This window comes from Enoplosus armatus, chromosome 4, assembly GCF_043641665.1.
Source record: "Enoplosus armatus isolate fEnoArm2 chromosome 4, fEnoArm2.hap1, whole genome shotgun sequence".
NCBI classification, from domain to species: domain Eukaryota; kingdom Metazoa; phylum Chordata; class Actinopteri; order Centrarchiformes; family Enoplosidae; genus Enoplosus; species Enoplosus armatus.
The window spans coordinates 18,138,046-18,154,329 of record NC_092183.1 but is presented as its reverse complement, the minus strand read 5'-3'; the positions used below and the strand labels follow the sequence as shown (position 1 = coordinate 18,154,329).

At 42.5% G+C, this 16,284-nt stretch overlaps 2 protein-coding genes across 2 annotated transcripts in view; both read right to left on the bottom strand.

Annotated features, from left to right (window-relative positions):
- Positions 1-218: 218 nt before the first annotated feature.
- egr3 (early growth response 3) lies at positions 219-6,155 on the bottom strand. The gene is made up of 2 exons (XM_070904843.1): positions 5,655-6,155; positions 219-2,978 (listed from the first exon to the last, which is right to left on the bottom strand). The coding sequence occupies exons 1-2, from the start codon at positions 5,806-5,808 to the stop codon at positions 1,900-1,902; spliced, it is 1,233 nt and encodes a 410-aa protein (XP_070760944.1). The 5' UTR covers positions 5,809-6,155; the 3' UTR covers positions 219-1,899.
- A 5,156-nt stretch (positions 6,156-11,311) lies between these two features.
- Positions 11,312-16,284, bottom strand: part of LOC139284515 (phosphatidylethanolamine-binding protein 4) — a 47,343-nt gene continuing 42,370 nt past the window's right edge. Inside the window, exon 7 of the mRNA XM_070904813.1 lies at positions 11,312-11,515. Within this exon, the coding sequence (XP_070760914.1) occupies positions 11,424-11,515 (92 nt within the window). The 3' untranslated portion in view covers positions 11,312-11,423. The remainder of the gene's footprint in view (positions 11,516-16,284) is intronic.

The following is a 16,284-nucleotide window of genomic DNA, read 5'->3' as shown; positions in this document are numbered from 1 at the left end:
CATTGAATGATATAAGAGGTATTTCCTTCTATCAGGATAAAATTCAATAAGGAACCACATGAGAAAAATATTGGCATGTCCCTGTAATATATTTTTTTTAAAGGACCCAATAATTTAGTCTCCTCTCTGTCTGAGAAACAACCAGTGTTTTCTCTACAATGGGGAAGGTGTGTTAATTGAAATAACTGATTGCGACTATAATGGAGATACACAAAATGTAAAAAATCTTGTTGTTTATTCAGAGAACACATTAGTGCTTCCTTAAACCAGTTACCACTTTAAAGCGTACAGATGGTGCAAATGCTATTAGTCTTTTTTTCTTTTATGGAAGATAATACACCATATTTGGCACTATTGTAGTGCTCCAAAAAAATTGCATTGACCTATCACAACAAAATATTCTGTATTATAACTACATTACTAAAAGCTTTAAGACACATTCCGCACAAGCATTCAGTCAATTGTTTATGCAGACATTTGTATTTACATAGTGTGCATGAAGGCATGCACATATATGCACAATTTAATACTAAGTTATGGTGCATTTGACATTTGAGTACAAAAGTGAAACTTCTACTGTAGCTACCTGCATACTGTACAAAAACAACAACTCCTTAGTTTACAACTCAGTCTCAGTCTCTCTGTATTAGAAAAGATGTAAACATGGATTTGAACATTTTATTTTTCTCTTACCATACGCTGCTCATCTTTTGGTGACTTAAATTGAGTAGTTCAGTCTTTTTACACTGTGAATCCTTATTCATCTTTGCTTTCATATACTGCTGGTTTGCAACCCAGTGGCATTTATTTAAGTAGTTCAGTCTGTCTAACTGTGCTCTTAGTTCATTTGATTTACGGGTTGGTGGCATATGTCATGAATATATTGCATATAATTGCAGAACTCAAGAAAACTGGAAAAAAAGGAACAGTATTGGTGAGCTTTTCAAAAAAAAGCAACACAAATTATATCTGGTAACACCACATAAAGCCACCATATAAAAAAGGCAACAAAAATACACAGTGTCTTCTCAGTGACTAGAAATAAATAAGTATTGGCAAAGGCATTGATTTGCTGCAGGCGTGTTTGTTTTATAAGTACAGGTAACAGGACAAGACATTGGTTTGCTTTGTGTAACCCATTCAGTCATTATCTAGATTTCACCAAATTGTGCAGGTAAATCTAAATCTGAGATACGGTGTTTGATTCTGATCTTTCCTTTAACTCAACATGTGTGCTAAGCTGATATCGCTGCTATGTTTGGCAAATGTCAGGCACAATAATAAGAACAAGGTTGGCTGTATCACCACAATACATTTGGCACATTCTTTTGAGAAAACAACATTCAAATAGAAAATAAACACACGACACCTCAACAAAAACAACAAAAAGACAGTCAAGTGCCACTAATAAGGTATCCATGACAGTACACAAATATAACCAATTGCACTTTTAAACAGCCTAATAGAATTAATGCATACATCCCAGACAACTCACCCTTTAACTAAGTTCCACTGTAATTTTGTCTGTTTTGACCCCAATGATGGATTCTGGCTTCCTTCCAATTAAGAAAGTAAAATTTACAAAAGTGTATCCACCCCAAAACCTATAGATACACAGTGGCCTTTTGGACGGAATGTGCCAAGGTGCCCTTCTTTGTGTTGGCACTGTGTTACAGTAGCTGAGGCTCTGAGTTACTTGAAAGAGAAGGGCGTAGCAGCCTCTCCCCTCTGACTTAAACTAAAGGCGTCCATCTCAAAATAGAAGGAACTGAAATGAGCAGGGGGATGTAAAAGAGAGGAAAAGAGTCACCTATTTATCTCATAGTGGACGTGATCCCTTCCTCCTAAGTCTCTTTATGGGGCATGGTGAGGGTCCAGTCCAAGTGCACGTAGTGACGGTCATGACGTTCCCACTGTTGGCCCCCCACAGGAACTGGGTGGCGAGCTGTGGCTCCCAGCTGCCCCACTGCTCTTGTCAGCTGGCTTCTTGTCCTTCTGTTTCAGGTGAACCTTGGCGTGTCTCTTTCGCTCGTCACTTCTGGCAAACTTGCGTCCACAGAACTCACAGGAGAAGGGTTTCTCGCCCGTGTGTGTGCGGATGTGTGTGGTCAGGTGGTCACTCCGGCTGAAGGAGCGCATGCATATTCGGCACTGGAAGGGTTTGTGACCTGTGTGGATGCGGAGGTGACGTGTGAGCTCGTCTGAGCGCGAGAAGCGTCTGTCACAGTTCTCTGCCGGACAGGCGTGCGGCCGTTCGTGGACGGGGGTTTTGCTGGGACGGTTGGGGTACTTCCGTGGTCGGATGGGCTTGAGGGTGAGAGTCTGTGGCGGTGGGTGGTGCTGAGGAGGGTGCTGCTGCCCGCCGATGAAACCTGGGTGAATCTGCTGCTTGTCTTTGAACGCTCTGATGGTCTCCAGGGGTGTGATGGGTGGAGGGTTGACTCGGATGGGGTCCATGGTCTGGAAGGGCTTGTGCTCCATCACGCCAACCTCCCCCTGATGATGGAAAAGGTTGTAGTCAGGGATCATGGAGAAAAGGCTGCCATCCATGGAGGCTTTGGATGTGGAGTGATAGTCATTGCCAGGGTAGGCTAGAGCCGTGCTGGTGGCAGGGCTGTGGTGGAAGGAGACCTGGTCCTGGTACAGGTCACTGCAGGTGGAATAGGCAGGCAGTGGTGGACCATAAACCTGCTCCATGTCTGACGTCTGTCCGCCCATGCTGGCTGCGGAGGATGATGTCTGCGTTGTTACGGTGCCGGGTGATGGAGAAACGCCCAGGATCCCGGCGCTGACGAGACTGATAATATTGTTATCAGAGCACCAGCCAGAGCCACCAATGCCACCTGACGGAGGAGTGTCAAAGGCAAACTTCCCCAGATAAGTGACAGTCTGCCCGCTGCGGTTGGACTGGAAGCTGGATCCATACTGAATCTCTCCGGCTGCTTTCTCGCTTCCCATGCCCAGATCCATGATATTATCTAGATAAAAGCAAATAAAAAAATACACATATCATGAACAAATCATCCACGTGGTTGCTCAAACATGAATATGAAATGCAATCAGTGTGGAGGAAAACCCTGCAAAAGTGATAATGTGGCACAAGTTGTGAAAAAAGTCTAGAAAATTCACTTTGTCAAGCTATATGAACCTGAAGTGACAGTCCTTGGAGTGTCCGAAATTCAGCTTTTCTGCATATCTCTGTAATAGTGTGCCAACAGGAGATCAAAAATAAAAGAAGTCCAATAAAGAAATGTGAGCGCTGTCAGACCTGTGAGTTAAGTGAGTGACTGCTGCATGTGAGACAGTGGTGTCTCTCTCTCTCTCAGATCCCACAAGCTCTCATAAATCAAGACCTAAACACCCCCTTTGATCCAGTCATTGTGTCCCTCAGGAGGACAGCCAAACTGAATGGCAAGATCTGATTTCTTTACAGCAGGGAGGATTATAAGGCAGACGCCACATCTATCATGCTCAGGGACTCAAAACACATTTGCAGCAAAGAACATCTGCACATAATGGGGGTACAATTTTAAGTGTTTCCTATACAATCTCTGCATTAGTGAGCTGAACAACATTTTCGCAAATTTCCATGATATTTTAATTGTACAGAATCTCACCCTACACACACGTACACACACACACACACACACACATTTAACTTATTCCAAAGATGCCATAAAAACCATCAAATGTAGATGTGCTTAATGGGGATACATTTATGTGCTGATCATGCTCTGAAGGCTTAATGTGAGACATTTGAAAAGAATCTTTTCTTAAACAGAAGTTAAAATGGATTTCTTCTTTTCATTTGCAGGAAATCATACACTGGGCTGCTTATATACTCACTCCCTCAGTAATTACAGCCTGCTGGAATTTGGCTAAAGGCAAATCATAATGAAACAAACAGAAGCTAAATTATGTATATTGCACAATACCATTGAACATACAAAGTACATAGGAACTATGACACTTGTGGCGTAATTTTTTATTTTCATTTTTTTTGGGGGGGGGTATGACATTTAGAAAAGAAGCCTACATTGATGTTAATGCATTTTACTCTAAATCTTTAGTCTTTTGGAAGCAATTTGAGCAGTGGGACATTTAAACAGAAAGAGGGGCACGAAATGAAGTCACCACTCGTTCTTATAGGTCAGTATTGAAGAGCACACACCTGCTCCACCTGTGAAATCACAGCATGGCACTTTGAAAATGTATTATTGCTATTTGCCCCAACAATTGCATGAATGAAAAAAATGTCATCTATATAAATTTGAGAGTTTAGAATATGAATTTCACCAAGATGAGACGTCATTAAAATAGCCACACACACCTGTACTTTGCAACATCTTTTTTTTTTCTATTCAGTTGTCCATTTGTTTAAATATCTCCTGTCAGAGGTCACATAAAATACATTTTATTTCCGCGTTTATAGAAAAATGTAATATGTCACGCGTGTAAGTCGCTTATATTTAATTCGCTTATTAAGAAAATGAAGTATGCTATTTGTAAGACCTGGCGCTGGAATAATTCAACGCACACTTCTTAGATAAATAAAGGGAACATATTTCGGGGTAAATTCACACTGAGGTGCTGTTTTAATTTGTGAACAAAAAAAACCCTTGAAGATAAAAAAAAAAAAATGATTCGTGAAGTTCGAGCAGGTAAATGTAAATTGTGGTCGCTGCATCACATGGTGATCCTCTCAGCCACACCAGGAAAGTAAACATTTACTTTCATTTCGTGCAGCATTGACCCATCACCTCAGAAGGTGAACCTGTACAATTAGTGATTGTTTTAATGCCAACACTGAGGCGAAACAACGAGTCATCTTCATGTAGGCGTCTGAATTCATCAGAAATATACATGAATCTGGACTGAGCAATAAATCAATCCATATCTCCGGCCTCGTAATTTGAATATAAGATGGTTCAGGGGCCTGGCGTCTAAACGTGTTTCATATAGGGAAAAGCAGCCCCACACGCCGACTAAAATCCAATCTGTGACATGTTAATAGAGTTGTGAATGAAAGTCATTGTCTGAAGTAGTTGACCCATCTTTGCGGGTGGATATTAGATTAATAAATCAGTGGCATTTGTAGCTCGACCACATTAATTAGACACATTTTCTCATAACATACAGGTTTCAGTTTCAATCAGCAGCCGATTGCGTTTTTAGTGGACTTTGCGTAAAACAGCCCTTTTCCCCCCCACAGCCGTTCATAACACATTTCCTCAAACACGCCTCAGCTTTGGAAATTTTAAAACCACAATAAATACGGTACATTTGCTCAAATATAAGCTCTTAGCCGACGATTTATTTTTAAAGTTTTTATATGAGTCCAGTTGCCTTTTTGACGCTGCGTTTGAAATCCTGACATTTCGGCTACGGACAAGGGTGAAAATAAAAAGAGAGAAAAATCACATGGCCGACCCGAGAGTCCGTTATTTTAAAGGTGTATCTAACTCACAGTGGGCAGTGTTACACCTGACCCCGAAAAAGTGTTCGGTACGGGGATCTGCCTTTGTGCGCAACAGCCAGAGCGCAAACAGGTGCTCCAAGCCGAAAGACAACTGTTGCCTTTCGCGCACATCGCAGTTTGAACCACTTCAAGCAAAACACACACACACACACGAAAGAGTCGATTAAAATCTTACCTGTGTTCATCTGTGAATAGTGGTTAATAGATTCCGTACTGGTGAAAATATTCATAGACGTCGGGATGTCCTCTTCTGGGTAGAGACTGTCAGGGATCGTGTTTATTAAACTGCTCATGGTAAGAGGGAGCTTCTCCGCTAGTTTCCCTGTCATAGCAGTTATATTCAGTCCGACATTTATAACGGACAACGCGCAGGTATCCAAGTAGTTACACACACCAAAAAAAAAACAGCGGGTGTTCTCAAAGTGGAAAACACAGGTGTGGATCAGGCGTGGAGGAAAAAAAAAGGAGAGAGGAGCAGGGATGGATCCTGTTGCTGTAGCTTTCCAAGTATCCCGCGGAGGACGAGCAGCGCTGGTTATCTCCTCCTGTGTGATCACAGGCTATTGTTGTTATTAATCTGATCACTGTGGAAGCTGATGGGCTGCTTGTGGGGGAATTTGAAGTCTGTGAATCAATGGAGGAGGTGGTGGTGTTGGTTGCACAAGAGCAGCTCTACTTGCTCTATTGGAGCTGGATAGGGGACTCCAGTTTGCCTGTATTAAATAGGGGGATGGAACATTTGCGTGACGTAGATGACCATATATGGACAGAGCGCCCAGCGCCAGGCTCTCCGCGCGTCAGTCGGTGGAAACTACAGTGGAGGCAAAAGGCTCCGACTGATAGATAGCTACAAAGTTGACAAAATCTAGGCTACATGTCACCTCCAGCTTCTTCTTCTTCTTCTTCTTCTTCTTCTTCTTCTTCTTCTTCTTCTTCGGCATGAGCCGGTGGCTCTCTTCTGTTCCTGTCCTGGTGGAAAACGTGACAGCGTTTCAGCAGCGTGTTATCTTTATTAATGTCAGACATTATGATGTCCATTGTGGACCATCAGGCACGCTGGGAGTTATTTATGCAGCTGTGTGTGTGTATGTGTGTAAGAGAGAGAAAGACAGTGTGTTGTGGCCATAAGGGCCACGTACTGTTTGTTAATATTCTACCAATACTGACCAAATATTGGAAGATGTTTCTTTGCTGACTTTACTCTCAGACTACTTTTTAAACAACTTTTTGTCCAAATAAGCTCAGATAGAAAAAGATGACTTTGGATAATCAAAGTGCTTTCATTTTACACGTTGTACCGTCCTGTGTTGCAGAACACTGGTTCAAACCCCCTTTTCATGCAGCAACACTCACAAAGACAGTTATTGACGGAGTTAATCTTGTAAATATTGCAGGAGCTTTTGTAAATCCACAGGCTTGCTTTGACTTGGAGCCCAAGTGACCGCTTAAGTGGAAACTCCAAATAAGGCAGTGTCCGGCCCCGCCCCTTCGCGACTGTATTTGGACATGAGAGTTCCGGGTGAAGTAGTAGTGGAAAAGTGATCGGAAGCCACAGACATTCAAAGAGATGACAGTGGACAAAGCGTCATGGCTCGCTTTTCACCAATTTGCCAACTTCTGAAAAAAAAAAAAAGTACCTCCACCGGATCCTTATAACGTTTCAGAAATATCCCCTTATGATTTTGTTTGTTACCAAAATAGTTAAGACTTACTGAAAGCCTGTGGGGCCATTCATATTTTCTTCATGTGTCACTATCACGTCATAGTTATCAGCTTGTGCACTCAGAATTAATAGTTTACTGAAGACTTTCTTTTAGTAGTGGTGTGAACTATAAAACAGAATTCACAGAAAATATTGAATGAAATGTCAGCGCCTGAATATTCAGACCTGAGAAATTAATAGTACCTCAATGAACCAGAAGTGTAAACAGAGTGTGTGGGAGAATTAGTCTGAATCATGCTCTGTGTTTAGGGGGCTTACACAAACAGAGCAGCCAGTGATCTAGTGTGTCTCATCACCACAGGCAAGTCCTCCGAGTGTATGTCTGTGTGTGTTTTATGAGGAGCAGTCATACCAGCGGGGCAGAGCAGAGTCCTCTCAGGGCGTCTTGCTCCCGATCTCGTATCTTGAACCAGCAAAATAGGCAGCGATGATCCTGATGGACTTGGTTCAAAATTCAACACTTCTGTATCCGACCAATAATAGATTTTCTGTGTTGACTTCATCATCTGCCTCATACTGACTCACTCCCTAAACTGATTCTCTGTATCACTTTTTTCACATTGGTCCAGGTCAAAAGGCACCACAAGTTAAATTGTCTTGTGTTTGTCCAGAGTTGAAGCTAAAGGGTGCAAGATGTCTGTCTGCATATGTGCAGCAATTATCAGGCCTTATTTAAACACTGATTTATTTTTATATTTTTTGTCCCTGTCTCTGATATAGTGACAAATCTGACTGAAATTCAGTTTTACATATAATAAGAGGCTGTGATAAAAAGACAGACATAGTTTGGATGGGACACTACTGTTCTGGACAGCTTACTTTACTTTAATAACAAATACCACATCTCTGGAGAGTGAATGTGTTAACATATGAATTTATTCTTGCATAATGAAACAAGCCCAGTAATGTATTAGATATACTTGGAGTGGACTACATAACAGGAAAGCCAGACAGTATAATGTGATGCAGAACAATGCCATGACCTATGGCTTCATAAATTACATTTTAAACATAAAGACTATTATAAGCTTATGAAAGGTAGTATTTATTGCAGGGTTATTGCATTAGATTGCATTATATTATGTGTTGTTCCTGTTATTTTGTCCACCCCAAGAGGGAGGTCCATGGAAAAAGGGTGCCACAACTGTCGTATTTATGGATGCAAATCATTGAGAGGATCCCAGCAGGTCAGGCTGAGGACTTATTGTACTACAGTGTCTCTCCTGGGGGAAGCGTTTGTGTGGCTCTGTGGTTGGAAAGTTGGCCAGCAACGGCAACTGGAACACCTACCTGTCGCGCTCTTTATTTCCTCGACTGTGAGCCGGGTCACATGGTGCAGGCCTGCAGTGTCTGTCAACGGTTTGTGGCGTTAGATCTGTTTGACTGCAGCGGCCTGGCTCCTTTGCATACAGGGATTCCATGGAAGCACAGGCTCCTTTTAAAGCCCAGTGGAAAACTAACCAGGCACTGTGGATATATAGTCAAATTAGTGTTGTTTTTCCAAGCTTCATGGGGAATGCTAAAATTGTTGTTCCTTGCTGTTAGTTAAAGAGCTGGATAAAATGTTGCCAATCATACCAAGAGTAACTTTACATCCTGTATGTTACATTACTTGTTATGATTGTGTATACTGTAATACTGACAGCATGACATGAGAAATATTTTCTTATTAGGCTGACCAATCGGCTGATAATGCTTGAAGTAAATGATGCCAAAAAGACCTCATACCTCCAAACTATGACTTTTTCAAGCACTAACAGCCTTTTATTGAAGCTGGCCAGCATCAGATATTGAGTTCAGTGGAGAATCTCTACTTTAAGTGAAGTGAGAGTAAGAGTAACATGCCTTTCACATAGGTGTAATAGTTACACGTTGTATTTTCCATTATTAAAATATACAGAAGCTTTTTGTTTCATGTTCATCATCACTTCAATCCATAACTGTATGTTTATTTCGTCCAGTATTTTTCAATAGTTCAAACTGAACATCGTCAAGCTTGTGGTCAGTCACTGCTATGTGTTTTATTTTTCACAGTTAATAGGAGAGATGAAATGTAAGACACAAGGCCAGTGCAGATACCTTTTAGAGGTCAAAAAATGGCATTTTAAAATTCTGCTTTCCTTGTTGGTGAATGTAAGCAGGCTTTTAATGGAGCCTAAAAAAAGGATATACATGTGAATTTTCTGCAGAGGCAGGACTCAAACCCCCAGGTGGACTAAACTGCACTGAGTCCCTTCAGTCAGATTTGCAGAACAATACCAGTCTGCTGGGGTCAAACGCACAGGAAAAATATGTGCAAAGTGGTCAGCAGACCATACTGTGGACATGCATTGAACAAATGTCGCACTCAAATCCATTTCGCCACTGCTCACAACAAGTGATGAAGTGCAGAACGTCTCCAGTGAGATAAATCTTCTTCTTCAGCAGCACAGAGAAAAGACGAATCGAGACTCATGTCATCGTGCATATTAGATCACTTAGTGCCGGTTAGGCAATTGAATTGATTATACAAATTCCTTTTAATTAATGTAAGTTTGAATACATTAAGAAAATATTAAATGCTCTTCCCATATCATCAGGGGATGTGAGAAGTTGTTTTTTATAGAGAAGGCAATATATTGTGCACCGTGGAACTACAGCTGTCAGTTTTCCTTAATCAGAATATTTCAACTCTCCCGACACTCGGAGTAAAAAATAAACACATTCAAGGAAGCTGAGTGGCAAAACCCAGCTGTTTTGGCAGGATATCTCCAAGATATAAAGGAGGAAAAAAATGCTCAGTGTATTTGGAAGTACAAATCTTGGCATTTCAATGGTGTACTGATGGATTCAAGTAGGTGGTTTTTTGGAAGAATGCTCTCCCACTTGGCATGCTTCACAATGAGTGTGGAATTATGCTCCACTTGCCAATTGTTAAAAATGTGATTTCATAAGTCAAATAAGATAAATAAATCAAGGTCAAGAGTGATATTCCAACTGACGGATACTTAGCATTTATTCGAAAGCAATGGGCTGCCTGACTAACTGTGTGCTTATATGCATTGTTTTGGTTGTTTTGTTTGTGGACACGGCTGCTTTGACTGCTAAGTCGGGGAAGCAAACAAAGCAGATGCAGGACAATTTGATCAATGATCTCCCAGAGTTCATTGAGAGGGCACATAGGGGTTTACCAAGGCTGGCTTAACCACCAAAGGAACAAAAACCTCCATTACCTACTCCTGCCGAGCCCACTGATGAGACACCAAATTAGGGTCAATGAATCCACCAACAAAAGATTGATCATCAGAACATCAAAGTCCCTCATGTAAATCCAGCCTTTTTCAGACATCTGGGGTATTGATACAAACCCCTCCCAGAGGAGAGTTGCTGGTTAGAAACCAATATTCCTCATGGGGAGTAGTCTGACCCACCCTCTACAAAGACCCGTGAAGTCTGAAAAGTATCTCCTCGTGAAAAGGGTTGAAAAGTTTATCCACACCATCCTCTACAGACCTGCCAGGTGGGCCTCTTATGCAACTGTCTAAAGTTCAGAACGGGTTCATCGTCCCAAAGTTACATTCAAGGACACTTCAACATGTTTTAGAGTAGCTTTCACTTAGAAAAAAAAAAAATCAATCAAGGACCTGAAAGCAGCTCAATGTTTCCAAATCGGGTGAGAGTGGTCAATGGAAATATGATAAACAATTACACAAACAGCAAGTTCCCATTTACCCAATACACCACAGGCCCTGCAGCCCCTCCCCCTGCCCTGTCACTCTGTAGAGTATTTTAGTTCAAGTTCCACTGCGGCATCCGGCTGTGTTGCGGTCTCGGTTTCACCTCCCACTTCCTTTTTTTGGCCCTGACGTGTTTCCGCCCCTGAATTAGAATCAACTCTTTCCACACCGAGCTGTGATATCAGGCCGTCTTCCTTCTTTTGCCGACAGTGTTCGGAAACTAATAAGAAATCCCCAGTGAGGTCAAAATCTATCTCCCAAATCCTTCGCTCTAGACCACGTGACAGAGATACAGGGCAACATCAAAACCTAGCAGCTGGTGGAACACAAAGAGGAAATCTCTTTCTAACTCAACAATAAGATAGAGGCAAAGAGGGCTGACCTGTTGCAAGCTTTGAAGAAGTGATGCTGTTTTATTCAGGAAAAAGTGGAGAAACATCTCATTTCATTTTATTGTACTAACAGATTCTTCTTCAACAGCATCTTTCAGGCTTCTGAGCATCCTTCAGTCTTTGTAGTTTTGGGTGAGAAACTGCAGAGTGGCCACAGGCTCTCCCAGACCAAACCTTGTGATGAAGGCCTGAAGATCCCATTTACCTGTGGGAGCAGGATGACACATAAGCACAGAGATGTATTAGTATTTACAGATACTTGGAGGGAATAGGCACTTAAAACCTTGGTTTGTTTTCAGTCTGATACAAGACTGGTATGCAGATGGATCAAAATAACTTAAAGCAGTTAAAGTTTATTAGACAACATGTTTTTATCCTAACAATATCCAGCATAAATTTAGTACAGTCTGAGTGCAATCTCTGGTGCATTTCTCATGACCGCTCGGCCCATGTTTAAGGGATCTGAGGCCTAACTGAGCAGCACATGGCTCTGGGATGTGAGTCACTGAGAACAGCACTGCTGAAAATAAAACATGTTGCTGTAATGATGGAGGTGGGAACGCAAGGACGTATTGGCAAGAAGATATGATTCAATCGCCTGGACTGTTTTTTTTCTTCCCTCCCCTTTTAAACAAACACCAGACGGCCATCCGGCTGGTATGACAATATCACTTCTTAGATTTTGACAAGCGCTGATTCCCTGTAGCTTCCCTGCAGCTTCCCCTCCCTTTACAAAAAAAAAGACAAATTCACAATTATCATTCCAAGGCACCAAAACCCTGCATGCTCTAAACTTGCAAACTTCAACAGATTCTAGAGAGAATGAGTGTATGTTTGGGTGTACATGAGACAATGCCGTGCTCCGTAATCCAGGGAATCGCTGACATTCCGGTATTTCCGTATGTGGAGTAATTACATTAACAGATGCTCAAGAATAGGGGAGGAAAGTTAATCTTTTGAAAAGAAAGCCAACTATTGAAATGGTCCAAATCTGTAGAGAGAATGGTCTCACAGTCAGGGTTCGAGTCTGACTCTGCCTGGATAGAAACGTTACTGCTTTTCACCTCTGGCTGCAGCTGCTTTACAGGCCTTCGCTGCGGCTGTTTTCGCCATCAGGGACCCACATTTCGTATCCTCTGGCATCGAGGAGGAGATCTGGGAGAAGAGATACACTTTGCTGCTGCCACGCACATCAAGTGCACTCATCTCCCATCAATGCAGACACAAATCAGAGGGATTCATTTGCATTTCAGACAAAATGTCTTATTCAAGGCTGTGATTTTTCAGGCTTTTTTCAGAATACATTATTGTCTTCAACAAAATCAAATCTTAAAGTAGAATATTTATTTGCATTGTGTTTGAATTGGAATTTTAAACGTAAATTATTATTACTCAACTACTTTTGGGGCTCATGCACCCTTCCTGATCCTTCCTACATGTTTAGCTTATGAGACTGACACCTCAGTGTGTCCGGGTTTGCTATGAGGTCAGGTCAGGCTCTGGGCTCAGCTGTGGAAGATGAATAATAACTGGGAGACGAGCAGATGAGTACCTGAATCTTACCAGGTCCTCTTTGTGAATGAGGATTGCCTGCAGAGAGGGCTCCAATAATCAAGTGAGGGCAATGGAGTCAAGTGACCTGTCTGTATGATAGGGCATGGCCCCAGTGGCCCCTCTGGCCTGTGCTTCACTGGGAGATAATGCATCGCCTCTGCAGATCCCCAAACTCCCCTGCATGTCCTGAACAAGGTCCCTCACCCCTTAGAGGTAGCTGAGGGGTGAGGCAGCTGGGGGACAACAAACTTAACACTGAAAATAGGGATATAGTTCACCATTCAACACTCTCGTGACAGTCATGCACTAATAGTAAAACTTTCTCTTTCCCTTTTTAAAAAGGAGAATGTGCCTTACAGTAGTATTAGGCAACATTTCCTCTAACGGGGGATGTCACACTGAAGATCATTTTATTGTAGACTAACGATCAGACGGAGAGTCAAAACCAGGCGCTGCTTGTAAGGCTTTACGCACATAATCCTGTCTAAAGCTGTGCAATCATTGGGCGCAATCCAAAATGAGGCGAATTCACAATATCTGGTGCTATCACGCTGACTGGTACCCTGCAAATTCCTAGACTTACAAGTGACCTTAAAATAGGCTGGTGTCTGTTTGTACTGCAGAGACGTGTTTCCACCTCTCCCATCTGCCTGCTCATGGAAAGGACAGATAGTGTGGGACCTGAGGGCGATGTTAAAGTCTTCCTGCCTCCCCTTTTGTTTCCACCTTGCCTCTCCGTCTGGGTATGGCAGGAAGATCAGCACTGCTGTGAGGTGACACAGAACTGCTACATTTAGTGGTGTGGGCGGTGTCCCTGTTAAACCTCTTATAGTCTCTCAAAAATACTCAAAACCAAGTGATCCTGTTCATGGCAGTAGAGTAAGAGGAGCCATATCAGGGTGAGAGTTTTACTGAGCTTTATCATGTAACATTCATAGTTATAATAACGCATCCTAACATCGTGAAGGGGAACTTGTTTGGGGACATCAGAGGTCAGAGGTCAGCCTCTAGAGCAGAGACGTGTCTCGCTCAGAGATGCTTCAGCAGGGCAGATGACTGCTGTGGAGGGACACGGGTCGAGGAACGGTGTCACACCGTTTGGCTGCCAAGCTCACAGCCTGCTGTCAATATAGCAGCCTACATTGTTAGCAAATGCTGTCGCCTTGCCGGGGACTCCATGTTCAGTCCCACAGGGATATGTCACATGTTGGAATATATTTGGTGAGCATTCTTCACCTGTCACATTGCAGGAAGCAATGAATTATCAGAATAGTTGCTGATTACTTTTCTGTTCATCAAGTAACTGATTAATCAACTAATCGTTTTTCCTCTTTAATCAATTCATTATTTGGTCTATACATTCTGAGAAAATACTGAAAATGCCCATCACAATTTCCTACAGTCCAATTTAACATTTGTTACATGTTTTATCTGTCCAACAGTCCAAAACCAAACGATAAGGAATCCAGCTTCTCGAAGGATTTGGGAATATTTGGCATGATTAATGATTACTCGGTTATTATTTTCCTGTTAAACGACCAATTGATTAATCCTTTCAGCTATACTTTGACTATTAATTTAAGCAGTGAATTCTAACAATACTATGAAGCTACTTATGGACGACAGGAGTTGAGGAAGAATCTAGAAACTTTTACTCCGAACCTGACGAGCATCTGTTGAAAAAAAACCCAAAAAACACAACCAGCCAAAATTTAAAACGTCAAAGTGTTCCTTTAAGGCAGCCGACTCCTGGCTGAAACTCAGGCCTGCTGTAGCAACCAAATCCTGGCTCTCTTGACTCCACGCAGCTCTGATTAATGGTAGAGGCTGTGGGTGGGTGGTAGACATGGATCTGCCCATTACCACACTGCAACATTGCAAATGGCTTCAATTACTGTGGAGTGTGCTGAGCTGGCAGTAGGGGCTCTAGGAGGCAAGATGAGCAACGTGCACCATCCAGCAGCTAACTCCACTGTGATCCATTCATTCACACAACATGATCGTCACGTACATCCTCTCCCTTGTAATTTACCATGAAAAAAAGGAGGGGGAAAATGCCAAGAACTGATCAATTTCTAATTTTCAACTTTTACTTTAATTAAATAATTAAAATGCGTTGTTCTTCTTGTGCTCATCACAGTTTTGGTTTCTGGTCAATCTACAGTATCTGTTGAGGTCCGAGTCAGGAGACAGGGGGCTGGATGTGTGAACAGTGTATGTGCAAAGTACGGTTTAGGCTGAAACAACACTAGATAGCCTCTCTGAAGGCCTCAGCGCTTCCCTCCCCGGCTTTGTAACACTGTTTCCCTTGACAAACTGACTCGGCGGCACTAAACAGTAGCAGGACATATTGAGGGCTTGCCAAGTGGCTAACAAGTATCACGCGGGCCTGTGTGCCCACGCCTGCCCCCCACCCTGGCACAGGGGCAGCCTCCAGTCAGGGACAGCCTTCCTGAGCCAGAGCGAAGGGGATTCCCTACGATCACGCCCCTGTGCCCGGTGCCAAGAACGCAGCCCCCCTGTAGTTCCTTGTGTAACAAACCAGCTGTCTCCATCAGTTCCATGACCCACATTCATAACCTTAACACAGGAGGCACAGCAGACTCCCACGGTTCCTCACAACAGCCCTGCTCCACCCCTCATTGTTCACCCCCTTTACTACTTAAGTGATGGTCAGAGATGAAAAGAAAAAAGACGACAAATTTGCGACAAAATTGAGTCAATGACTGCGCTACTGGAAGTGGAAAACGATCATTAGGAGTCTCCCACCCACGACTAAATGCTCTCCCTTCGCAAATCACATCAATTAATGTCATGGGCTATGAAAAATGCTCTCTGTGTCATACCACATGGAGGGAGGACAGACGCTAATAAGTGAACATACTTAACGGAGGAGGTGGGGAGACATGGGATTCCCTCCGTTCCTCTTGTCTGTGTGGGAATACCGTGTTCATCGTGGCCAAGTGGGATAATAATTCAGCAGGTACACCACTGAATTCATCCAAACCAACAGTAACTGTAAAATCCAATATTTTCCTATTCATAAACCATGACTAGGCTTTCATTCTTAATATGTCACGCAGAGTCTATTTCCATTACCCTCTTTACAAGGGCAGTTATCCTCTCCAGAATTGACCCATCAAATGAAACATTTGATTATCCAAGAGTGAATTTCTTAATTTCATTTCCCTTGAATAGAGAGAACAGTTTGCAGGAGAGAGGAAGTACAACAGCGGGAGTTAAACTCATCCAGAAGATTAAGGATGGGTGGATCCACTCAGTTCGCTTCATAATGTGGGGGCAACTACTGTATCGGAGCTGGTAGCAGAAAATGAGTATGCTCCAGTTTATTTTGCACAAAAAAAAAAAATTAAAATATTCTAAACAGCAGGCTATTATTCATGCTATTATCTTTCTTCA

Coding starts and splice junctions, on each gene's coding strand:
- egr3 (XM_070904843.1), bottom strand. CDS start 5,808: ATGACAGGGAAACTAGCGGAGAAGCTCCCTCTTACCATGAGCAGTTTA. Junction 2,979..5,654: donor CTATTCACAGATGAACACAG/GTAAGATTTTAA, acceptor GCTTTTATCTAG/ATAATATCATGGATCTGGGC.